The sequence below is a fragment of the Hemiscyllium ocellatum genome, chromosome 32 (assembly GCF_020745735.1).
Source record: "Hemiscyllium ocellatum isolate sHemOce1 chromosome 32, sHemOce1.pat.X.cur, whole genome shotgun sequence".
Lineage (NCBI taxonomy): Eukaryota > Metazoa > Chordata > Chondrichthyes > Orectolobiformes > Hemiscylliidae > Hemiscyllium > Hemiscyllium ocellatum.
Window position 1 is genome coordinate 30,977,750 of NC_083432.1, and position 27,662 is coordinate 31,005,411.

At 42.9% G+C, this 27,662-nt stretch overlaps 1 protein-coding gene across 1 annotated transcript in view; it reads right to left on the reverse strand.

Moving 5' to 3' along the window:
• nags (N-acetylglutamate synthase) overlaps positions 1-22,920 on the reverse strand; it is a 50,704-nt gene extending 27,784 nt beyond the window's left edge. Inside the window, exons 1-3 of the mRNA XM_060848876.1 lie at positions 22,565-22,920; positions 10,590-10,864; positions 3,049-3,262 (exon numbers count right to left, since the gene is read on the reverse strand). Coding sequence (XP_060704859.1) covers positions 3,049-3,262; positions 10,590-10,864; positions 22,565-22,903 — 828 coding nt within the window. The 5' untranslated portion in view covers positions 22,904-22,920. The remainder of the gene's footprint in view (positions 1-3,048; positions 3,263-10,589; positions 10,865-22,564) is intronic.
• Positions 22,921-27,662: the final 4,742 nt, after the last annotated feature.

Genomic DNA, 27,662 nt, shown 5'->3' on the forward strand with positions numbered 1-27,662 from the left:
GTGGGATCTTTAGACAACAGATAGCTAGAGTTTCCATCTGGTGCTGATTTGCAACCCAGTTCCTAATGTGTGCTATCCAAATCCATAAACAAAAGAAACCCATGCAGTACTGTTAATTAAAGCAGAAGGAAAGCGTTAGGGAGTACATTCAATATATTCAGGACAATCACCGAATTAGTGTTTCCAGAAATGCCTATTTCAATGATGGTACTGCACCATCAAAATTCCTCTGTGCATGGATTTCAGCCAGTAGCAGCACAATGCCTAATGCACCTTGATTTGGGTGCTTCACTGATATTGTTGTTGACGTTACTGGAGTATAGTAAAGGATATGGATTCAGAGGGAGCCCAGCAAACTGGATTACAAGTTGTTTATATGGCAGAAAACAGGGAGGAGGAGTTAATGGGAATATTTCAAAGTAGTTGGGATTGGCTACTAGTTCTGTGAGGAGGAGGAGAAGGTCAATTCTAGAGTCATTTCTATTAGTTGTATGCATCAACTAATTGGACAGATATAGGGAATGGTGTTAAAATTCACAGATTATGCCCAACTAAAAGGTACAATTCTTTAGAAGACCAAAGGAAACTGCAAAGAGATATTAATGAGTTGTTAGATGAGCTAAAATTGAATTAACTGGAAGAATGAGGTGAGTTATTAATATCAAAGGCAGTAGACTGAAGCATTGGGGCAAGGTAGAAGGATTTCAGTTTACAGGTTAACAAGACAGTAAAGACTACACCTCTGGCTGATAGCACAAGAACAATATAAATTAAGGTGTGGGTTAGAGAACCTAAGAGATACTGATAAGGTGATATAAAATTTTGAAGAAGGCCTCAGTTGGTGCCCTGAATGCTGTGTTGACTTCCACCCTGTAGGAGGACTTGAAGGCTGGTACAACCAAGATTTGCTTGGATATTCCTTGGTAGATGCAATACAAACATGCAGGAACACTTGAAACGTTCAGACTTTTTGATAGAACAGTACAAGATTATGCCAAAAATATAACATTAAAATAATGAAACAATGGAACAAAGGACTTTGTTTTCTGTAGTTGATGGGGTAGAAATACAAGATTAAATTCAAAAGATTGAGGACAGCGAAGAGGATAATTTTTTTTAAACAAAGGAAGATGAGAGGAATTCTATTCTCGGATTGTGGGTGAGCTAGGGGCTAGGTCATCAGAAAATATTAGAGAGGATAAATGAATGCATGAGAAAAGGGTTGAACAAGATTCAGGAACAAAATGTGCAAGTGGGATTAAAACTAAACTCCTAACTTGGTTGGGCTGAATGGCCGTTACACATTGTAACACCTGTGTATACTGGTCTGTTTGCCAAGCTTTGAATTTTATGTGAAGGACCTCCGATTAAAACTTAGGAAGGCTTTCTTTATTCCATCCTGTATTACGTTTGTACCTGGGTTCTTTAACTGTTACACAATTGTTCAATTGCACGGAGACCCCAGCTGACACCAAAATGAATGGGTACAAAACACACTGAAAAGATACATTTCCTCAGAAGCAAGTTTTCAATATTATTGGTGGCAGGGTGGCTCAGTGGTTAGCACTACTGCCTCATAGCACCAGGAACCTGGGTTTAATTCCCACCTTGGGTGACTGTCTGTGTGGAGTTTGCACATTCTCCCTGTGTCTGCATGGGTTTCCTCTAGGTGCTCTGATTTCCTCCAACAATCCAAAGATGTGCAGGTCAGGTGAATTGGCCATGCTAAATTGCCCATAGTGTTAGGTGCATTAGTCAGGGGGAAATGGGTGTGGGTGGGTTACTCCTCGGAGGGTTGGTGTGGACTGGTTGGGCCGAAGAGCCTGTTTCCACACTGTAGGGAATCTAATATAATCTCTCGTTCTAAAATAACAGGGAAGGAAGTTCAGTAAGTGTGAGGTAATACTTTTAAAACTTGTGAGAGCATTTCATTGTCTTAAACGTGAATTTGAAAATGGACTCTACACCAAAAATATTGCACCCACACTTTCCTTCTGCAATAGTGAAAAATAGAGCCACACTTGAGATTGAAATCCATAGATCTATTCTTTGACAATTCAGGGATGAGGAATTGTTAAGAAATTTCTGTTCTTAATGGTGAAATATAACAATGATTCTTATTACAGACAAATACTAAGTTATAGTCATCTCGGATTATTTGATATTATTTTTTGAGGCCAACCCTGAAGCTGTTCCAGATAATTGAAAGGATCACGCTCTGATTCACTCTGTATTCAGCCCCTTTAGTTACACATTCATTTGGTCTCATTTCCTCTGATTCAGCATAAATACTGATGAATCATTCATTTATTATCGTACACAAGTTGGGGAGAGTTTAGAGAACAAACGGTCCAAGTATCCATGGTACAATTATTTATAATGTGTAGTATTACTCAGGGATGACTGTTGGTTTTATTTAAGTTTTGACTTTCTAGGGCAGTTTCTGACATTTGGAATCTTTATCCTGATCAAATAGGTATGTAGTGTTTGACTTAAATCTTTCACCTACATGATTCGTGGCAGTATTCAATCATAACAGAAAATACCCTCAGATACTCAGTACCATTACCAATTCTTCTCATTTGTCCTTCATGTCTACCTCCTGTAAAGTAGGGTCTAGCAACATTGTGGGTGGGACTGCAGAGGGTAATAAACAGTACACCATCTCAAGATCATGAAAACTTGCCTATGCATACTCCAGTGAGCACTTGAATATGGGGGAATCATTATTACACCCAAGGGCAGCAAGGACTTTAAAGAATCACTGCAGCTACTTCTGAGTGACAGAAAGAATACCAGCATAGAGACCTGAGAGAGTATGTAGGGGGTACAAGTTGGACTGACACAGGTGGTGTCGGAAGTGGGAGGAGTCAAAAGATTAAAGTGATGGAGTGTATCTAGTTGCCTTTTTCTATATTACTTAAGCATGAAAAAGTGACCGGTTACTCGGCTTTCACACTCTACTGTGTGGAATATCAACCCAATTAGCTATCCAAAAAAGGAAATCCGGATATACCATAATGAACAAAGCAAAATAATTTGACTCACCTTTCTGTCATAGTCCTGAAGACCTCCAGAATTGTTCAGAAACATCACTTTCAGGGGTTGCATTAACTTGGCAATTGTTGCTGTGACACCCAAGGAATTTAGAAGCACTAATTGTCCATCAGAAGTCTCTCCCACAGAGCAGATGATAGGAATGTGACCAGACTCCAGGCTCCAACTTAACAGATCTTCCTCCACCGAAATTACGTTCCCAAAACTACACAATAAAAATCAGAGTCAACCCTACTGTTACCCTAGCTCTCGTTGGCAGTCAAACATAAGAAATTGAAGTAGGCCAAAAGGCCCTAGGTTCACTATAATTACAAAATAAATTTGAATTAAATTAAAATGATTAAATGCTTTTATGAAATAAATAGATGTAAACTATTTCCTCTAGTGAGGAAGTTCAGAGCCACTGAGCAGGATATTGGGAGAGAAAAAGAGAGTGACAGAGAGAGAGAGCATATGTGTGTGTGTGAGAGAGAGAGAGAGTGCGAGAGGGAGTGTGTGTATGAGAGAGAGAGACAATGTATGTGAGAGACAGTGTGTATGAGAGTGTGTGAGAGAGAGAGAGTGAGAGAGAGAGTGATGGAGGGAGACAGAGAGCATGTTTAGAGAAAGCGTGTGAGAGATCGTAAGAGAGAGAGCATGAGAGAGCTTGTAAGACAGAGAGAGAGTGTGAGAGAGATAGCATGAGTGAGAAAGAGCGTGTGTGTGTGTGTGTGAGAGAGAGAGAGAGAGACAGCATGTTTGTGTGTGTGTGTGCGTGAGAGAGAGAGAGAGAGACCATTTAGCTGTGAAGACTGGAAACACTTCAGAAATAGGGCAAGGGAAATCCAGAGCTTCATCTTCCAAAAAAGCTGGAAGGGCTTGGTCACTCGAAAATTTACAAATGAAAATCAATATACTTTTGTGAGTCAAATGTACTATATTATACAGAACTAAGTTGAATAATGGAATTAAGATACAGATTTGTTATAATCCAGTTGAGTAATGGTAAAGGATTGAGTGACTGAATGGGTTCCTCTTGCTCTAAATTTTAACCAAGACCATTAAAGTAAAAATCATGCAGCCTTTTTAGGCTAGATATTCATTTTGTTGAATGTGAGTGATACCCTTTATTGATGTATAGTCCTATATTTTCCCAAAAATAATCTAAAATCCAATAGGGAAGGAAACTCTGCAAATCTCACCTGCTCTGGCCTATATTTGGCTTTAAAGCTACAGCAATGTGCTTGCCTCTTAAGTGCGCTCTGAGAGAGCCGAGCCAGCCACCCAATACAATGTTAGATAAAAGACATGAAACTAGACAGACCACCTGGCATCAATCAAGGCACCAGAAATGACAATGATGCACACAGCCCTGCCAACCCTGCAAGAGTTTTCTGCTAGTATCTAAAGGCTTGTGACAAAATTGGGAGATCTGTCCCATGGACTAATCAAACAACAAACCGATGTTGTCATTGCCAATGAATAACACTTTCCAGCAAATTTACCAGATTCCACCTTCACCATCCCCAGGTATGTCCTTTCTCAGCAAACAGACTCAGCAAAACTGCCCTGGGAGACCTTGACAATGCTTTAGACCTCATAAGATCTAGAGGCATTAAGTCAAACATGGGCAAACAGACAACTCCCCTACCCCAACCCACCCATTCTTAGGAGAAGCATTGAGGGTGGCAAGGACACAGAGTCTACCCTGCGTGGGGGACTTTGATATCTATTACCAAGAATAGCTCAGTAGTCCCACTACACACTGGTTTAGCTAAGTCCTGAAGGACAGGAAAACCAAAAGAACTGCATTTGCTGAAAATCAGAAGCAGAAATTGCTGGAAAAGCTCAGCGGGTCTGACAGCATCTGTGGAGAGCAAGCAGAATTAATGTTCAGGGTCCAGTGACCCTACTTCAAGACTGAGTTCTGAGTTGGATTGTTTGAGCTATAGGGAGAGGCTGAATAGACTGGAACGGCATGGTGGCTCAGTGGTTAGCACTGCTTCCTCACAGCGCCAGGGATCCAGGTTCAATTCCAGCCTCAGGCGACTGTCTGTGTGGAGTTTGCACATTCTCCCTGTGTCTGTGTGGGTTTCCAGTTTCCTCCCACAGTCCAAAGATATGCAGGTTAGGTGAATTGGTCATGTTAAATTGACCGTAGAGTTAGGTGCATTGGTTAAGGGGAATGGGTCTAGATGGGTTATTCTTTGGAGGGTTTGTGTGGACTTGTTGGGTTGAAGGGCCTGTTTCCACGCTGAAGAGAATCTAATCTATTTTCTCTGGAGCGTAAGAGGCTGAGGAGTGACCTTATAGGGAAGTTTATAAAATCATGAGGGGCATAGATAGGGTTAATAGTCCAGGTCTTTTCTCCAGCATAAGGGAGTCCAAAACTAGAGTGCCTAGGTTTAAGGTGAGAGGGGAAAGATTTAAAAGAGACCGAGGGGGATACTTTTTCACACAGCAGGTGGTGCATGTATGGAATTAACTGTCAGAGGAAGTGGCGGAGGCTGGTACAGTTACAACATTTAAAATGAGAAGGGTTTAGCGGGATAAGGGCCAAATGCTAGCAAATGGGACTAGATTAATTTAGGATATCTGGTCAGGTCGGATAAGGTGGACTGAACAGTCTGTTTCATGCTGTACAGCTCTATGACTCTAAGACATCCTCTCTGAATTCTCCCTAAAGGACATAGCTGCTTGACTGGGCCTGTGGCAGGTGGTGAGAACACCAGCAAGAGGGAAGATATACTTAACCTTGTCCTCTTCAATTTAAGTATAGCAGATTCATCTGTCCATGATTGCATTAGTAGGAGTGACGAGGAGGAACTGACAGTGGAAAGGATGTTTCCTCTTATGGATGAGATCAGAACTGGGGGCAGTGTTTTAAAGTTAGTGGTCATCCTTTGAGATCAGAGATTAAGGGAATTTATTTTCTATCAGAGGGTTGCAAATCTCACCTGGTCTGAAGCTCTTTCATTGAGAAGGCTGTGGCAGGAGAATTGCTAATGTTTTTTAAAGTGGGAGGTAGGTTGATTCTCTTATTTCACAAGTATAACATTATTGGGGGCAGGTCGAAATGTGGAATTCAAAGCACAAGCAGATTCCCCAAGATCTTACTGAATGGCACAGTAGGTTTGAAGGCCTGGATGATCTACTACTACATACAGAATACTGAATGGCCTGGACAGAGTGGATGTGGGGAAGATGTTTCCATTGGTAGAAGAGACTAGGAGCCGAGGACACAGCCTTCGAATAAACCTTTTAGAACGGAGATATGGAGAAACTTCTTCAGCCAGATAATGGTGAAACCATGGAATTCATTGTCACAGAAGGCTGTAGAGGCTAGATCAGTGAGTATATTTAAGACTGAGATAGACAGATACTTGATTATCAAGGAGTTCAGGGGTTATGAGGTTTAGAAACTTATCAGCCATGACTGAATAGTGGATCAGATTCAATGGGCTGAATTGCCTAATTTCTGCTCCTATGACCACACATTCCTTGTGGAGACGAAGGTCTGACTTTACGTTGAGGATACCCTTGGCGATAGCGTTGTGCTGAATGGGAGAGATTTTGAACAGATTAGATTAGATTACTTACAGTGTGGAAACAGGCCCTTTGGCCCAACAAGTCCACACCGACCCGCCGAAGCGCAACCCACCCATACCCCTACATTTACCCCTTACCTAACACTACGGGCAATTTAGCATTGCCAATTCACCTGGCCCTCACATCTTTGGATTGTGGGAGGAAACCGGAGCACCCGGAGGAAACCCACGCAGACACGGGGAGAATGTGCAAACTCCACACAGTCAGTCGCCTGTGTCGGGAATTGAACCCGGGTCTCAGGCGCTGTGAGACAGCAGTGCTAACCACTGTGCCACCATGCCGCACTGATCTAACAAGTCAATCCCTAGAATCCTAAATGCACTGTGGCAGTCAGAAGCAGCCAGTACTGTATTTGACCATAATCTGTAAAGGCATGTTCCAACATATCCCCAACCTACCATGAACCACCAATGAAGAGTGCAAGAGGGCACATCTAAAAATGAGGCATTTACCTGGTGAAGTTACAACATGGGACTACTCACAAGCAAGTGAGAAAAGCAGTGTGCAGTAAACAGAGCTAAGCAACCCCAAAACCATTTCTAAACTCTTCAGTCCTGCCATATCCAGTCATGAATGATGCAACAACTTACTGGAGGAGCAGTACCTACAATTATCCTCATCTTCAATGATGGGGGAATATAGTTCATAGAATCATAAAGTCCCTGCAAGGTGGAAGCAGGCCATTCTGCCCATCGAGTCCACACCGCCCCTCCAAAGAGCAGCCCACCCAGACCCATCCCATCCCTGCATTTCCCATGACTAATCCACCTAGCCTGCACATCCCTGGACTTTATGGGCAACTTAACATGGCCAATCCACTAACGGGCACATCTTTGGGCCATGAGAGGAAACCACAGCGCCCGGAGGAAACCCACGTAGACATGGGGAGAATGTGCAGATTCCACACCGACTGTCATCTGAGGCTGGAATCGAACCCAAGTCCCTGGCACTGTGAAGCAGCAATGCTAACCACTGAGCCACCATGACACCCATCAGTTCAAAGGACAAAGCTGAATTATTTGTGTCTATCTTCAGCCAGGTGTGTCAAACAGATGATCCATCTCAGCTGCCTCCTGAAATCCCAACATCACAGATGTCATCTTTATCCATTTGATTCACTTCATGTGATATCAAGAAATGACTGAAGGTACCCGATATTGCAAAGGCTATGGGGCCTGACAACATTCCCACAATATTACTGAAGACTTGTGCTCCAGAATTAGCCACACCTGTAGCCTTGCTGTTCCAGTAAGCTCCAACACTGGCAGCTGCTCAACATAGGGCGGCACGGTGGCACAGTGGTTAGCACTGCTGCCTCACAGCGCCTGTAGACCCGGGTTCAATACCCGACTCAGGCGACTGACTGTGTGGAGTTTGCACGTTCTCCCCGTGTCTGCGTGGGTTTCCTCCGGGTGCTCCGGTTTCCTCCCACAGTCCAAAGATGTGCGGGTCAGGTGAATTGGCCAAGCTAAATTGCCCGTAGTGTTAGGTAAGGGGTAAATGTAGGGGTATGGGTGGGTTGCGCTTCGGCGGGTCGGTGTGGACTTGTTGGGCCGAAGGGCCTGTTTCCACACTGTAAGTCTAATCTAATGTGAAAAACTGCCCAGGCATGTTCCGTCCACAAGATGCAGGTCAAATCCATCAGTCTACTCTCAGTCATCAGTAAAAGTTGGAAAGTGTGATCAACAATGCTATCAAGTGGTACTTGCTCAGCAATAACCTGCTCACTAAAGCCCAGTTGTTGTTCCATCAGCACTACCAAGCTCCTGACCTCATTACAACTTTGGTCCAAATATGAAAAGTAAAATGAATTCAGGAAGGGAAGTGAGCTGCCCCTGACATTAAGGCCACATTTACCAGAATGGAGCAGAAAGGAGCCCAAAACTGGATACAATGCGAATATTCTGCATTGATTGCAGTTATACATAAACATAGGAAAATTGATTGTCTCCATTCATCATCTCAGCTCAATAATATTACTGCATAGGTGTCATCTGCTAGGCTCAGGCATCCGAGGCTGCTTTTTCAATAACCTTTCCTCTATCCAAAGCTGAGAAGTGTGGATGTTTGCAATTGATCACACAATGTTCAGAAGCATTTGCAACTCTCAGGTATTGACGCAGTCTGTGCCTAATTGGGGTGACACGGTGACTCAGTGGTTAGCACCGCTGCCTCACAGTACCAGGGTCCCAGGTTTGATTCCAACCGTGGGCAACTGTTCTGTGCGGAGTTTGCACATTCTCCCCGTGTCTGCGTGGGTTTCCTCCGGGTGCTCCGGTTTCCTCCCACAGTCCAAAAATGTGCAGGTTAGGTGAACTGGCCATGCTAAATTGCCTACAGTGTTAGGTGCATTAGTCAGAGGGGAAGTGGGTGTGTGTGGGTTACTCTTCGGATGGTCGGTGTGGACTGGTTGGGCCGAAGGGCCTGTTTCCACACTGTTGGGGATCTAATCTAATCTAATTGCACTAAGACCTGGGTAACATTCAGGTTTGTGTTGAAAAATGGGATGTAACATTCATGCTACACAAGTGGCCACAATGATCAGTTCCCAAAGAGAATTCAGCTATTGCCACTTGATGTTCAATGGCATGATCATCACTGATTTCCCCAGTGCCAACAGGGTTTACCACTGTGAAAAACTGAACTGGACCAGCCATACAAATTCAGTAGCTACAACAACAGGTCAAACGTTAGGAATTCTGAATGGAGTAACTCCCCTCCTGACTTCTTAAAGCCTGTATACCATGTACCACATAAATCAATAGTGTAATGGAAGTCTCTCCACCTGCCTGAATGAGTGCAGCCCCAACAACACTCAAGAACCTTGATACGATCCAAGCCCACTTTACTGACATCTATCTGAAACTGACAAAGCAAAGTGGCTGCACTTTGTATCATCTACATGATGCACTGGAACAACTTACCACATCTCCTCCAACAGCACCTTCTAAACCTTCAACTTCCAGCACCTCTACAAGGACAGCAGATACATGGGAACACCCCCATCTGCAAGTTCCCCTCTAAGCCCCACACTATCCTAACTTGGATTTACATTGCCTTTTCTTCCCTGTCATCGGGTCAAAACCCTGGAGCTCCAATCCTGACAGGGTTGTGTGTATCTACATGACATGCGTTGCAGTTATTCAAGAATGCAGATCGCCACCACCTTCTCGAAAGCAAATAGAGATGGCCCGAGTCAATGACCCCCAAAATCCCAGGAATTATGAAAAGAGAAAACTAATAAATAAAAGTAGTGGAGCACTGTTCTCCTGGATAGAGGAGGCCTTTCCTTTCCATTCCCCAAAGTTGACTTTTTTTTGTGGGAAGGTGGAGCGGTGGAGATGCGACAACAATTCCCTTTTTAATGAAAAATGCAGAATGCCTCTTTTTCTCTAGAAGAATGATTTGCTAACAAAATCAGATACATTGTTGCAATTTAAACCTTCATATTCTATGATACTGTTGCTGATGTCTTAGCAGGGAAAATATCCACATATTTTCTGCTTAAAGGAGGAATTGTATTGTCCATATTCAAGAGATTAGCTGCAATGGCTCAGCACCTGCCACAGCTTACTGGTGCTAAACAAGCACCGTGATCATTGAGAGAGAAGCAGCACACAGTTGTGAGAAATAACAGTTCTAGGATATGGTCTTGACTCCACGAGTCGGGAATGCCATTTAGTGCCTCTCTTCCCTTTTCCAGCATTACTAATCTGAGAGCTAGGGAAATTCAATCACTGTCTGAAATTGATCATTTTTTCAATTTGTGCCAAATGCAATTTACAGTGAAGCAAGAACATGTGTGATTCTTAAACAATGATTTCAAAGCAGTTATTTATCTTGGTACATCATTGACATTCATTGCAATTCGTGAAGTCCCAATCTATGAGACATTGATACTTTAGTATTTAACTTTTGACTTTCGTACTACAAGTTATATGTACCTGTTGTGAGACGAAGACTTCTCTGCTCTCAGTAAGGAACCTCCATTAAAAAATGGCATGATGACAGCTGAATTCCTATGCAGTGCATCAGTTAGGATCCTGCAATTCCTGAGTAATAAGGATTTGGTTTCAGTGAATGAATCGGATCGCTCTCCAACCTGCTGACATGAAAATCCTATCACAACCACAGGTTTCATGTCCATTCGCTGTAGGAATGCCAGGCCGAATGCCAGACTGGATACCATCTCTTTCGAGTAAAAGACCTCTTCGTCCACCTGACAGACATTAAAATAAGTTAGCTAATACCGCAAATCACTTCTGACTGCAATAGTTCTATTTTCAGATCATCAACATGTCACATGTTTAGCTGCCGCATCACATAGCTTCTCGTTAGGGTGTTTTTTTCACACCATGGGTCATATGAATCCTGGTTCAGTGTGTCTTTCTGCAGCCTGCTCCTGGCCTCAAGATCCATCTGAGCTAACCATGTCCTTGCTATTTTAGTTCTACTGAATTTTTAAAATGAACCAGACGCAGACAACTTGGGCCTGGATATTTCAAGGAGTTGGATTACCACTTTGTTCCTGATTTAACATTTGTACTGAACTCCTAGTTAGGAATTCTAATCCTGGATCCTTCAGAAACATGGAACAAAGCTGAAACAAATCCAATTCCTCAACAGAGCAGGATAACCAGGGAAGTCAATCTACATTTGCTTCAGTTTTATTGGAGCTTGGTGGGACTGCACCCAGAGTACTGAATACAGCTTTGGTCTCCTTATCCCAGGAGACAGAATATTACCAGAGAAGGAGTGTAACAGAAGATTCACCACACTCGTTCCCATGGAGAGAGATTGGGCAAACTAGACTCTAAGAGTTTTGCAGAATGAGAGGTGATCACACTATAACTCACAAATACTTAAAGAGATGGACAAAACATATTCAGGTAAGACGTTTCCCCTGGCTGGGGAATCTAGTACCAGGATTGCATAATTTAAAAATGACAGGGATGCCACGTGGTCTGAGATGAGGATTTTTAAAAAGAAACTCAGCGGGCAGTGAACATTTGGAATTCTCAGTCTTTGAGTGTGATTAAGGTTAGAGATTGACAAATTTCTGATTATCAATCGGGCACAAGGAAAGGGGCACAGTGTGAGGCACAGTGATCAGCCATGATCATATTGAATGGTGGGGCAGGGGTGAATGGTCTCCGCTTAAACCTACATGCTCTTCTGCAGCAGCCAGTGTGCCACCTTCTAAGATTCAAATATCCTGCAGCTCTGCCAGACAGAGACTGGTGGCAGGTGTGATCTTATTACCAGTAGAGCTTTAGGCTGCTGGTGTGGACTGGGAGAATCAGGTGTGGGAGTGGGGGAGGGGGAGGAAGCTGATCAGGGCTGGTTGTCAGGGATCCAAAGGGTGTAAGAGGTCAGGGGAAGGTATTTGCATCCGAACCTCTTCCTGGGGTCACTATTCAGATAACAGGAGTGAAATTCTCTAAACGCTCCAACTTTAAGGGTTTTTCTCCCCCACTCTCCCTCAGAAGGTATCAGATGCAGAGGAATTTTCCTATGGAATCTTTCATTTCCAAGCCAATTCCCATGGAATTTGCTGCAGAATTCACAGGATCATGATGAAATGTCTGTACTGTGGAAATAACAACCTCTCTGACTACAGGAATCCCAGGCCTTTGTTGCAGCGATTCTGTTCTGTCAACTTGCTCACTGAAATGAAACAGTCATAATGCAATTTTATTCTTTGAAGACATTCATTTTCTCATGATCGTTCATGCTTCCTTTCGTTAATAGAAGCACAGGCGAGCATGCAATACAAAAGAAACCTGCAGTATAATATCTGACAAAGATCAGATACCTGACCGAACCCTTCAGTCAATGTTATAAATTACAAGATTTGGAGATGCTGATGTTGGACTGGGGTGTACAAAGTTAAAAATCACACAACACAATTGTACCAGCCTCCACCACTTCCTGTGGCAGCTCATTGCATACAGATATCACCCTCTGCGTGAAAAAGTTGCCCCATATGTCCCTTTTAAATTTTTCCCCTTTCACCCTAAACCTATGCCCTCTAGTTCTGGATTCCCCCAACCCAGGGAAAAGACCTTGTCTATTTACCACATCCATGCCCCTAATGTTTTTTTAACCTCTATAAAGAAGGATGTGGAAGCTTTGGAAAGGGTGCAGAGGAGATTTACCAGGATGTTGCCTGGTATGGAAGGAATGTCTTACGAGGAAAGACTGAGGGCCTTGAGGCTGTTCTCATTAGAGAGAAGAAGATTGAGAGGTGACTTAATAGAGACAAACAAGATAATCAAAGGGTTAGATAGGGTGGACAGGGAGAGCCTTTTTCCAAGTATGGGAAAGGCAAACACGAGGGGACTCAACTTTAAAGTGAGGGGAGATAGGTATAAGACAGATGTCAGAGGTAGTTTCTTTACTCAGAGAGTGGTAAGGGTATGGAATGCTTTGCCTGCAACGGAAGTAGATTCGCCAAGTTTAAGTGCATTTAAGTCGTCATTGGACAGGCATATAGACGTACATGGAATAGTGTAGGTGGGATAGGCTTCAGATTAGTATGAGAGGGCGGCTCAACATCGAGGGCTGAAGGGCCTGTACTGCGCTGTCATGTTCTATGTTCTATCCCTCAGCCTCTGACGCTCCAGGAAAAACAGCCCCAGGCCATTCAGCCTCTCCCTAAAGATCAAATCCTAGCAACATCCTCGTAAATGTTTTCTGAACCCTTTCAAGTTTCCCAACATCCTTCTGATAGGAGGGAGACCAGATTTGCAGACAATATTCCAAAAGTGGCCTAACCAATGCCCTGTACAGCCGCAATGTGACCTCCCAACTCCTCTACTCAATGCTCTGTAAAATAAAGGAAAGCATACCAAATGCCTTATTCACTATCTGATCTACCTGTAACTTCACTTTCAATGAACTATGAATCTGCACTCCAGGTCTTTGTTCAGCAACACTCCCAGGACCTTACCATTAAGTGTGTAAGTCCTGTTCTGATTTGCCTTTCCAAAATACAGCACCTCACATTTATCTAAATTAATCTCCCATCTGTCACTCCTCAGCTCACTGGCCCATCTGATCAAGATCCTGTCATACTCTGAGTTAACCTTCTTTGCTGTGCACTACTCCTCCAATTTTGGTGTCATCTGCAAACTTACTGTATCTCTGATGTTCACATCCAAATAATTTATATAAATGACAAAAAACAGTGGACCCAGCACCGATCCTTGTCGCCCACCACTGGTCACAGGCCTCCAGTCTGCAAAGCAATCCTCTACCACCACTCGCTGTCTTTTTTACCACATTCCTGGTACCTGGAACACATTACAGCAGAGGTGGTAGAAGTGGGCATGATAGCGTCATTTAAGATATATCTAGACAGATACATGAATGGGCGGAGAGCTGAGGGATCCAGATCCTTAGAAAATAGGTGACATGTTTAGATAGAGGATCTGAATTGGTGCAGGCTTGGAGGGGCAAAGGGTCTGTTTCTGTGCTGTAATTTTCTTTGTTCTTTGATCTCTCGGAGCAGATTAATTGGCAGTTTGCATGGATTTATTTTGCAGAATCATAATTGTTTTGTCGCAGAAAGAGACTATAGGTATTCGGTTCCATCATGCTTGAACTGGCACGCTGAAAGAGCAACTTCATTCACTGCCCACTGCCCCACCTTCTGCCCTGCTCTGTACAATCTTACACTTCCAATATACTCCTGAATGATTTAATTGAACTTGCCTCCTTCACAGTCTACTTATCAGCATGCAAGCTTTCATTGCTGAATTCCAGCATTTCTTTTAACCTTGGCTTTCATTTTGCATGTCCTACGAATCCAGTAGTCTGCTGTGCTCAGTTATTTAGGCTCCTCTGACTCCAATGTATTATTTACTAATTTTTAATTGGTAGGCTGTTAAAGATTGGAGACAAGCAGGCTTTTGGTTGGTACAACAAATGTTACTGCATTCTTACTGCTTCCTGGGAAAGTGAGCTTTTGCTATTCCATTTTGTTATCACATTATTCACAAGCACTATGCCACAATCATGTTATCAGCATTCAACCATTTAATCTTGTCTCACTTAAGAATGATTATTTATATGCAAAGCAGCTGTAACAAACAGAAATGATTAAGCGATAAGGGAATCCTAGCACATCAATTTGCTAAATTAAAATACTGTACATGTTGGAAGTCTGAAACAAACTCAGAACACTGGAGAAACTTCTCCTTACAACCCTGAAGTTTTTCACTCCACAGCCACTGCTAGACCTGTTGAGATTCTGCAGTGTTTTCTGTGTTCACATCACCTTGCTAGCTCACTATTTATCACTGCTGCAGTTTTGACTTGATTATCAATTTCTATGATGCTAAAGCTTATCCATAATCTACAAAGCGTGAATTAGAGGTGTGACGGGATACTCCCCACTTGCCTGCATGAGTACAGTTCCAACAAAACACGTGAAGCTCAGCAAATCCTGGTCAAATCAGCTCATGTGATTGGTGCCATATCCAAAACGTTAAACATTTACTCCCTTCACCATTAATGTACAATGGCAACAATGTATTCCAGCTACAAGATCACCGCAGCAATTCATGAAGGCTGCACCTTCCAAATGTGTGAGCCCGACCACCTGAGAGGACAAGGGCAGCAGATGCATAAGAACACCTCCACCTGCAAGTTCCTTTCCAACCAACATACCATCATGACTTGGAAGCATACCTCCATTTCTTCACTGTCACTTGGTTAACAGTATTGCAGGTGTACCTACATGATGTGCACTCCAGCAGTTCAAAAAGCAGATCATCATCTCCATTGAGGGCAATTAGAGTCATAGAGTCCTTGAGATGTATGGCACAGAAATAGACCCTTCGGTCCAACTCGTCCATGCCGACCAGATATCCTAAATGAATCTAGTCCCATTTGCCAGCACTTAGCCCACTATCCTCTAAACCCTTCCCATTCATATGTACATCCAGATTTTTTTTAATGTTGTAATCGCTCTAGCCACCACCACTTCATCTGGCAGCTCAATGCATACACGCACCACCCTCTGCATGAAAAAATTGCCCCTTATGTCCGTTTAATTCTTTCCCCTCCCACCCTAAACATACGCCCTCTCGTTCTGGACTTCCCCAACCCAGGATAAGACCTTGTCTATTTACCCTAACCATGCCCCTCATGATCTTATAAGCCGCCAGGGAAAACAGCCTCAATCTATTCAGCCTCTCCCTACTGCTCAAACCCTAAACCCTGGCAACGTCCTTGTAAATCTTTTCTAAACCCTTTCAAGTTTCACAACATCATTCTGATAGCAGGGAGATGAGAATTGCACACAATATTCCAAAAGTGGCCTAACCAGTGTTCTGTGCAGCCACAACATGAGCTCCTAAGTAATTACTTGTTTTTAAACAATCTCAGAAGTTTGCTATAACACTTCTTTAAATGCCCAGATGTAAGATTAAAACATTGAACATCACAATGCTCAGATGGTATCAGTAAAGGGAAACTTAGAAGTGGGATACAAGACACTGCACCAGCAGAACCAAAAGACAGTCCTTCTTGGTTAGCTTTTAAAACTTGCATTTTTCAGGTTAAATTTTGCCAATTCGGGCTGCATTGTCTGGCAAGAAAAAGGACCCTCGCAGAGAAAATCTGAGGCAAAGAAAAACAGTGTAGGGTCAAACTGGGAAGATAAAAAAACAAAATCAAGCAGTGAAATAGAGAGTAATAGCCATCCAATTTGAATAACATCAGCTGACACTGTGTGATACACCTCCTTAGCGTGTTATACATAGAACATAGAACATAGAACAATACAGCACAGAACAGGCCCTTCGGCCCATGATGTTGTGCCGAACATCTATCCTAGATTGAGCACCCATCCATGTACCTATCCAATTGCTGCTTAAAGGTCGGTAATGATTCTTACTCTACCACTCCCACGGGCAGCGCATTCCATGCCCCCACCACTCTCTGGGTAAAGAACCCACCCCTGACATCTCCCCTATACCTTCCACCCTTCACCTTAAATTTATGTCCCCTTGTAACACTCTGTTGTACCCGGGGAAAAAGTTTCTGACTGTCTACTTTATCTATTCCTCTGATCATCTTATAAACCTCTATCAAGTCACCCCTCATCCTTCGCCGTTCCAACCAGAAAAGGCCGAGAACTCTCAACCTATCCTCGTACGACCTAATCTCCATTCCAGGCAACATCCTGGTAAATCTTCTCTGCGCCCTCTCCAAAGCTTCCACATCTTTCCTAAAGTGAGGCGACCAGAACTGCACACAGTACTCCAAATGTGGCCTAACCAAAGTCCTGTACAGCTGCAACATCACTTCACGACTCTTGAATTCAATCCCTCTGCTAATGAACGCTAATACACAATAGGCCTTCTTACAAGCTCTATCCACCTGAGTGGCAACTTTCAAAGATACATGAACCAGACAGTACACAAGATGTAAACAACAAAGAGATTTTGGTCACTCGAAATGCTCAGGGTTCTGGCCAAATGCACCCATCTTCCCTTTATTTATGATACATCACACATAACCTTGTAAAGAAAATGTATATTACACCCTTCACACAACACTGAACATACAGGGTTAGAGAATCTTATGCCTCATCAGATTGACAGATTTATGAGTAGCTTTAATCATTACATTAATAATTGGGCAATAACATTTTTAAAAATATTTTGTATCTCTGTCAAAAATGCTGTTCTCACAAATTAAATGCTATGCTCAAATTCTTTTACATCAGCAAAGCTGTTACCATTCTCTTTCCCGACAGAAACTTGCAGAGCTTGCTTTTGTAGTGCATGGTAAAGGAAAAGGCACCTGCTAGCCAATGTGAAGAGGCTCTCTTATTAAACAAGATATAGTCTATTGTGGGCTAGCAACTAAGCACAAAATACATTCAATTGTAGACAATGCAGCTGAGAATATAAGGGACACCTCAATGATAAGTCTTACTCCTTTAAGAACCAAAGCTGTTCTCTTGTCCAAGACCATGTGACAACAACATGTTGGGCAGTGCTTAATGCATTAACTCTTTCAAACTTTGTGAGAAGCGAGGGAAATGATTGCTGGGCCCCTTGCTGAGATATTTGTATCATCAACAGCCATGGGTGACGTGCTGGAAGACTGGAGGGTGGCTAATGTACTACCATTATTTAAGAAAGTTGTTAAGGAAAATCAGGAAAACATAGATCAGTGAGCCTGACATCAGTGGTGGATAAGTTGCTGGAGCGGATTCTGAGGGACAGGAAATACATGTATTTGGAAAGGCAAAGACTGATTAGTGATAGTCAACATGGCCTTGTGCATGGGAAATCATGTCTCACTAACTGGATTGAGCTTTTTGAAGAAGTGGCAATGAAGATTGATGAAGGCAGAGTGGTGGATGTTGTCTATATGGACTTCAGCAAGGTATTCGACAAGGTTCTGCATGGTAGACTGGTTAGCAAGATTAGATTACATGGTATCCATGGAGGCTAGCCATTTGGATACAAAATTGGCTTGAAGTTGGGGGACAGAGGGTAATGATGTAGGATTGGTTTTCTGACTGGAGGCCAGTGACCAGTAGTGTGATGCAAGGATCAATGCTAGGTCCACAGCCTTTTGTCATTTGTATAAATGGTTTGGATTTGAATATTGGAGGAATGGTTAGTAAGTTTGCAGATGACACCAAAATTGGTTGTGTCGTGGACAGTGAAGAATGCTCTATCAGACTAAAATGTGACCTTGATCAAATGGTCTGAAGAGTGGCAGGTAGAGTTTAATTTAGATAAGTGCAAGATGTTGCATTTTTGTAAGGCAAATCAGGGAAGAACTTACACACTTAATGGTATGGTCCTGGGGAGTATTGCTGAACAAAGACACCTTGGAATGCAGGTCATAGTTACTTGAATGTGGAATCATGGTCAGACAGGATAGTGAAGAAGGAATTCCGCACACTTGCCTTTATTGGTCAATGCATTCAGTATAAGTGTTGGGATGTCATGTTGTGGCCGTACAAGACACGAGTTAGGCCACTATTGGAATATTGCATTCATTTCTGATTTCTCTGCTACAGGAAAGATGTTGTTAAAGTTGAAAGGTTGCAAAACAGATTCACAAGGATGTTGCCAGAGTCAGATGTATTGAGTCAAAAAGTATAGTGCTGGAAAACCACAACAGGTCAGCAGGTATCCGAGAAGCAGGAGAGTCAATGTTTCGGGCATGAGCTCTTCATCAGGAATAGGGAGAGGCTGAATAGGCTGGGGCAATCTTTCCTGAAGCGTCAGAGATTGGGGATGACCTTCTGGAGGTTTATAAAATCATGAGGGGCATGGGTAGGGTGAATTGCCAAAGTCTTTTCCCTAGAGTAGGAAAGTCCATTACTAGAGGGAATAGGTTTTGTGTGTGTGTGTGTGGGGGGGGGGGGGGGGGGAGAGATTTAAAAGGGACCTAGGGGGCAACTTTTCCATGCAGAGGGTGGAATGTGTATGGAATGAGCTGTCAGAGGAAGTGGTGGAGGCAAGTACAATTATAACATTTAAAAAGCATTTAGCTATGGGTAAAAAACATTGGCTGAAAGAAATACCTATGAACAAATGCTTTGCAATCATAAGGTGTTCACTGGACATAGCAATCCTCTATTTTGTTACAAAGCTGTATAGTATTTCATGAAACACAGTATTGTGGTTGAAAGAAAGAGCTTGGAATTTTCTTTATTTACAATGCAAAACTATGACTTGCTACATTGGATTATGAACTGATTAAAGTTGTCACCAAGCAGAAGGATATGCTTCTCAGTATATGATTTCTAAGAATGTCTTGTATGTGCAATTAAAGAGTTTGTTGTCCTCAAAAAAAGTTAACAAGGATCAGTAAGAGAGTAACTTCAGCTGCTTAGATTGTGAGATTTTAACTGACACTGTGCTTGGTGCACTCTGAGCTGATCTCAGTGGACTTCACATGAAAGTGACAGTCGGAAGTGAGCTCACTGTCACCTCTGGTTTCCTCTTCTTACAGCTCTTTCCCTCTCCACAAAATCCAGTAAATTTCATTTTACCTCTTTTATTGTCCCTAATCTATGGTCCTTGTCATGTAAGATGATGTAATTAATTCACTTACGAGTTAACTGTAAATTTGACTACCAGTAAAGCAGACGCTAGGTTATCTGAAATGGCCTGTTGCTTGTAGGTTGGACAGCCCTTCGTTGTGTAAAGGAAGTGTTTACAAGTTAAGGATCATTTCCTGCACTCTGAGTGTACATCCTTAACTAGGAGTGTGCCTTGGAAATTCAGGTGCCTCCCACAATTTTCCACTTTGAGAATTATAGCACATATTGGGATTAGAGCACATGGATCGAACATTTTGATTATTTCTATACCAGCAAAGGTGAATTATTGCCTTAATTTCATGAATGTAAAAGGGAATTGACTGTGTAAATTACTCAAAGTGAACAGCGAAGAGGGTTACCTCAGATTACAACAGGATCTGGACCAGATGCGCCAATGGGCTGAGAAGTGGCAGATGGAGTTTAATTCAGATAAATGTGAGGTGCTGCATTTTGGGAAAGCAAATCTTAGCAGGACTTATACACTTAATGGTAAGGTCCTAGGGAGTGTTGCTGAACAAAGAGAGTGCAGGTTCATAGCTCCTTGAAAGTGGAGTCGCAGGTAGATAGGATAGTGAAGGCGGCGTTTGGTATGCTTTCCTTTATTGGTCAGAATATTGAGTACAGGGGTTGGGAGGTCATGTTGCGGCTGTAAGGACATTGGTAAGGTCACGTTGGAATCTTGCATTTAATTCTGGTCTCCTTCCTATCGGAAAGATGTTGTGAAACTTGAAAGGGTTCAGAAAAGATTTACAAGGATGTTGCCAGGATTGGAGGATTTGAGATTTAGGAAGAGGCTGAACAGGCTGGGGCTGTTTTCCTGGAGCGACGGAGGCTAAGGGGTGACCTTATAGAGGTTTACAAAATTATGAGGGGCATGGAACGGGTAAAGAGGCAAAGTCTTTTCTCTGGGGTCGAGGAGTCCAGAACTAGAGGGCATAGGTTTAGGGTGAGAGGGGAAAGATATAAAAGAGACCTACGGGGCAACTTTTTCACACAGAGGATTGTACGTGTATGGAGTGAGCTGCCAGAGGAAGTGGTGGAGGCTGGTACAATTGCAACAGTTAAGAGGCATTTGGATGGGTATATGAATAGGAAGGGTTTGGATGGATATGGGCCGCGCGCTGGCAGGTGGGACTAGATTGGGTTGGGATATGTGGTTGGCATGGATAGGTTGAACCGAAGGGTCTGTTTCCATGCTGTACATCTCTATGACTCTAAATGGGTCTAAAATCTGTGGAGTTGAATGAAGAAATCAACAGTCACTAAATAACTCAAATCCTGAATTGTTTGGTGATTTTAACATTCTTGGATTTAAAGTCACATAGTAATGTTGTTAATGTATCTGAATAAACAATATTTTTCAGTATGCTTGTTCTCCTTATATTGAGGACTGTTGTTGCCATGAAATGAATCCAGCTTCCCATTTTTGTAGCCATTGACAGCATTATTTGCAGATCTTTCCACTGTTCTGAATAAATGCCTTTACTGCCTTAATACTCAACTCAGAAACACATCTAACACTGCACATGACTGACAGCTCAACATTGTGGATTATCCATTCTATGATTTATCTGAATGTTACTGCATTTGGCTGTGCAATTAGGGATAGTATTGTCATGGAGCCTTGAGCCCATATTCATTTCACATCTAAAACTAGTGATTTTCAATAGTAATTTGGAGTCTCAAAGATTTAACAAGAAAATTTCAGGATGCTACTGTGTGCATTTCTGAAACAAAAACCACACTGGAACATTTAAAAACAAGTCACTTTTTTGGAGCATTTCTTTTCACCAGACATAAAAATATTGAAAATCGAGAAGATGCTAAGCGTCATCCATATGGAGTACAGTTTTTCTTGCTTTCCAGTTGGCACATCCTATGTTAGCTCTAGATTAGAGGAAAGTCATGTGATCATGCCTCCAGGAATACATCTAATCAGAGTTGGCAACACTATTTAAAGCCAGCTGGGGTTCAACGTGTTCCCAGAGATTAAAAAAAAGGACAGCACCTTGTTAATTGTTTAGTTAGCAACACAAATTAGCGGTGGTTTTAATTAAAAAGATAGCAAACTTAATTTAGTACGATGCGCTGGTGTTGCACTGGGATGGACAAAGTTAAAAATCACACAACACCAGGTTTTTTTGGAAGTACCAGTTTTCACAGTGCTGCCCCTTCCTCAGCTAACTAGCAACCTGACAAAGGGGCTGTACTCTGAAAGCTAGAATTTCCAGATAAACCTGATGGACTATAACCTGGTGTTGTGTGTGATTTTTAACTTAATTTACTATCCTTTCAGGAGATAGAGCACAACTTTACCATTCTACTAATGTTAACGAAAAAAAGTTTGCATTTTCTGCTCTGGGTCATTTTTGATATGGTTTTATACAGTAGCAGGGGAGGAACAGTTCAGTAACAGCTGTTAATCTAATCCTGGCTGGGTTCAGGGGCTACATTTGCGACAGAGTTCCCAATCATGATGCAATAGTTCCCAGTACCAGAATCATTATCCAGACCGGGGGAAGCTTTTAATCCTGTCAAAAGCTGACCGGTTTGAGTATAACTGAACAATTTAAAAGATAAAGCGAGGCACAAATAATACTCGCCTGGGTTTCAGAACTCAGTGTCAAGCTGACAACACAATTTTTTTTTCGAGCGTTAATCATTTGGGCGACAAGAGTTTGCCAACTTTAGTTGCAAATTGAACACCGACCCTGAAAGTTAACAAAACAAACAAACAAACAAAAAGCCCCAAACAAAAGCGAGGCAGATTTGTTTGGAGAGTTAGCAGCAGCAGTTGACGGTGTGTTGTGGTGGTTGAACCACGGCAGCTCTCACCTCCACCACGGCGAAGGGTTTGTTGTTGCCGCTGCTGCTGGAGTTCTGGAACTGGGTGAGCCAGTACCGGGCTTCCCGGGGATCGGCGCCGATCTCGTTCAGGAACAGCTTGACGTCCCGGTAGACGAGCGAGCGGGTGGCCCGGTGGTGACTGACCAGCGGCACCGAGCGATCCGCCTCCGGCGTGTTCCGCGAGCGGCTGTGGCCGCTGGCTTTGACCGCGCTCAGGCGGCGGACCCCCGGCACCGACGGGCAGCTCAGGATACGCCGGCACGACAGCAACTGGCCGGCTTTGGCCACTGCCCTGGTGCCGGCTGATGCCGAGCTCGCTGTCGCCATCGGGCTGCTCCTTGGGATCCCCGCAGCGCTGAGACTGAGCGAGTGTCCCGACCGAAACTGAGGAGTAACTCACACGGTGCTGTCAATCACTGCGATTCCTGTCCGCCCATCTCCCAGCGTCAGCTCTCTCTCCCCAAACAAAACATCACTCCTGGTACAGGAACAGCTCAACACACACCAATCCTACCCTCTAGCAGGCTACTGTGTACAAACACCAGAGGAGCTGCAAAAGGCACTCACTGCACGTTTGGGCAGACCAGAAACTACCATCACCTATTAATGTGATGATTGACCCATCATCTGATAGAAAGAAACAAGATTTTACTTGGCTGACTTGTTCCAATTAGGTAAAAACAATGGTTGCAGATGCTTGATACCAGATTTTGGATTAGTGGTGCTTTAAGAGTTCAGGCAGCATCCAAAGTGCAGCAAAATCGACGTTTTGGGCAAAAGACCTTCATCAGGAACTTGTTCCAATTCCTGCCTCAGGCGACTGACCGTGTGGAGTTTGCACATTCTCCCTGTTTCTGCTTAGGTTTCCTTCGGGTGCTCTGGTTTCCTCCCACAATCCAAAAAAGTGCAGGTTAGGTGAATTGGCCATGCTAAATTGCCCATAGTGTTAGGTGAAGGGGTAAATGTAGGGGAATGGGTCTGGATGGGTTGCTCTTCGGCGGGTCGGTGTGGACTTGTTGGGTCAAAGGGCTTGTTTCCATACTGTAAGTAATCTAATCTAATCTAATCAATATGTGACTGGAATAATTGGCAAAATCAAAGCAAAGTCGACAAGGCTAACTGGAAAACATATTTAGAGATGCCAGTGTTGGACTGGGGTGTACAAAGTTAAAAATCACACAACACCAGGTTATAGTCCAACAGGTTTAATTGGAAGCACACTAGCTTTCTGAGCGCTGCTCCTTCATCAGGTGTCCTCCATTTTTAACTTTGAAAAACATATGTTAGTAACATAATTTTGCATAGCAATTTGCAAGGTGAAGTTTTGACAACATTGAATGCTTATATTCTTTAAAAAAATGTGATTACTGTTGATTCTCAATTAGCTGAACTTGGAATGGACCACAGGAGTAAATTAACTTCATATTACCACTAAGGTTGTGATCGTGAAAGATTCTGAAGCATAGAAGTTGACATTAATCTTTTGTCTTGCCAAAGAGGAAAGTAAGTTTAGATTGCAGACAATAGACCAGAGTCAATGATCAGTATATGAAGAAGTAAAGATGATATAATTCCATTATAAAATTGTATAAAAAAACTGTAAAACACCATGATTACTGCCATTAACTACAATCAGAAAATAATCATGTATAATGTTTAGACTGAATATCTGTAACTAATACTGCAATTTTTTTTCTCTTAAACTTCTATTACAAAATGAAAAATAACCTTCTGTTAACATGATATGCCAGCATAATTTAGTTGGGAAATTGTACTTCATAGCAATAAAAACATAAAAAAGTTCCAAAAAAAAATCCTACCCTCCCGCTTCTTCCAGGGCTCCACTCCCATCTATTGTGGACAGATATCTCTCCCCAGATGCTGCCAGACCCAGCTGAGCTTCTCCAGCAGTTTCTGGGTTTTGTTTCTGATTTCCAGCAGTTCTTTTGTGCAGTAGGCAGCTGCTGAATTGAATTCAAAAACAGCAATAATAAAAATTCAACCAAGTGCGAAAGAATAAGCCAACAGCCTGGCAGCATCTGAAGTGGAGATACTCTGCAACTGGAGCCTCAGCTTGCTGACCCACAGACTGCAGTCAGGGAAAGCAGACAACTGCACCTCCTCCACTTTAACTTTCAACACTGTTGCCCCCCACTTCTCAGCCCCCCACTGTACTCCCTGAACAGCCAAATTCCAAACAAACACCATCTACAGGTTTGCTGTTGACATCACCGTGTTCAGATAGATACCAAACATCAATGAATCAGAGTGCAGGAAGGAGATAGAGGGCTTGGTGACATAATGCAATGATAACAATCTCTTTCTCAACATCAGCAAAACTAAAGAACTGATCATTGACTTCAAAAAGAAAGGGCAGCACGCCCCAATCAACGGAGCAGGGGTTGAGGGCGTCGAGATTCTAGGAGTGACCCATGACCAACAACCTGTCCTGGACCTCCCATGTTCATGTGATGGTCAATAAGGCATAAGAGCACCTCTTCTTCTTCAGGCAGTTCAGGAAATTCATCATGTCCAAAATGACGCTCACCAACTCTTACAGACAGTGGAAGTGAGGACTGCAGATGCTGGAGATTAGAGTTGACAGCCTGGTGCTGGAAAAGTGCAGCAGGTCAGGCAGCATTCGAGGAGCAGGTCTGGTAAGGCACCTCTCTGCCCAGTACCATAAGAAACTAAAGAAGGTTGTGTGCACAGCTCAGACCATCACTGAAGCCAGCCTCCCATCCATGGACTCCATTTACACTTCTTGCCGCAGGAAGGCTGCCATATTCAAAGACCCCTCCCATCCTGATAATCATCTCCTACAACCTCTTCTGTCAGGCAGAAGATACAGAAGCTTGAACACACACACACACACACACACACACACACACACACACACACACACCCCGACACACAAAACACACCAGAAAGTTCAAGAACAGCTTCTACCCTGCTGTTTTTAGACTAATAAATGGACTGTCTAACTTCAAATAATGCTGATCCTGTTAATATTGATTTTGACTAGTGCACATGCAGTGCAGTGTAACCTCTATGCCTCATTCTGTCCAAGTTTTTTTTCACCCAATGATCTCTATGTCCTTGCTTATTATGATCTGCTTGTACTGCTTGTAAACAAAGCTTTTTACTGTACTTAGGTACATGTGACAAGAAATCAAATCAAATCAAATCAGATACTGAAAACAAAAAAATGCTAGAGAACATACCTCACAGCACCAGGGACCCAGGTTCGATTCTCACCTTGGGCGACTGTCTGTGTGGAGTTTGCACATTCTCCCCGTGTCTGTGTGGGTTTCCTCTGGGTGCTCTGGTTTCCTCCCACAATCCAGAGATGTGCAGGTCAGGTGAATTGGCCATGCTACATTGTCCATAGTGTTTAGGGTAAATATAGGGAGAGGGTCAGTGTGGACTTGTTCGAGTCTAGATGACATTTCAGAGCTCTGAGGAGCTTGCTTTAGTTTGCTTTCTCTCCATGGATGCTGCCTGATCCACTGTGCTGTCCAGCATTTTTTGTTTTCGGTTCACATTCCAGCATTTGCAGTGAGTTGCTGCTGAAGAGGAGATAAGCAGCGTGTGGGGTGGCGAGGAGCTGGCTATTTGTGAATGAGGCAGGGCTAGTACAAAGAAGACTGATCGAATGGCCTTCTCCTGTGCCCAGATAGTTTCGTAATTCTGATTAAACAAGATGAACTTTCAGCTCTTCAGGTGTGTTTCCTTTCCTGAGCTTTTGCATCTTTTTTTAAAAGATTGTATACAATATTGTATTTTTCTTGTCTTAAAAACTTCATAGAATGCCTACAGTGTGGAAACAATCCATTCAGCCCAACACATCCACACCGGCTGTCTGAAGAGCATCCCACTTAGACCCATCCCCCTACCCTATCCCTGTAACCCTGCATTTCCCATTGCTGATATAGCTAATCTACACATTCCTGAACAGTATGAGTAATTTAATGTGGCTAATCCACTCTGACTTGCACATCTTTGGAATGTGGGAGGAAACCAGAGTACCCAATGGAAACACATGCAGACTCGGGGAGAAGATGCAAACTCCACACAGACAACTGATGAAGGAGCGGCACTCTGAACGCTAGTGTGCTTCCAATTAAACCTGTTGGACTATAACCTGGTGTTGAGTGATTTTTAACTTTGTACACCCCCAGTCCAACAGTGGCATCTCCAAATCATGTCCACAGACAGTTACCCGAGGGTGGAATCTACTGAGGTCCCCTGGCACTGTGAAGCAGCAGTATTAACCACTGAGCCACCATACTGCCATATTGACCAAATTGGCTGGATGAATGGCTTTGCATTTGGTGGCAACCTCAACGCAGAGCACTGATTTGTTAACAGTCAACACTGCCAGGAATTACAATGGGAAATAAATACACTCTTGTTAAGGTAAATTACAACTCTTCGAGGGTTGTGCAAGGAGTTCTAGACAAACATTACCGCAGGCAATTTGGCAGGAGTCTAAAACCAGTAAAATGTTTTCTTAAAATTCTGCACACAACTGTAAGTTAAAAAAAATCTGCCTGTTTTTTTACATTGGTCAGATGGTGATGTGGTACCTAGAGGAGGACATGTTGGGTGCCCACAAGTCTTTTGGTGAGATAAGATGGCAAATGTTATCAGGAGGGTTTTGACAGGCTCCGTGATTGGGCAAGAACTTGGCAGATAGAGTGTAATGTCTACAAATGTGAGGTTATCAACTTTGGTGACATTCTGGACCATGTCTAACCTGAGTTGGCAAACTGTGGTGAACTAATGGATGAGATATAGTGACCGTGCGTTACTTAAGTAGTCAGCAATCACAGCCCTGAGGGGATTGAAGAATTGAAGGAAATGGTTATTATAAAGATGTAGGAATACTGTATCTTTAAGAGAGTGGAAAAGCTAGCAAGGATTTAGAGAAAAACACAGAGTACTGGAAAACTTAAAATGTAATATTTGGTTGAACAGCTAGATTAGCTGGGTTGCTTGGATACAAAAAAATTCGAATTTGGCCAAACAGTTTAAATTATGCCCCAAGATAGCAAACTCCAATCAAGTTTGAATTTAGTATTTT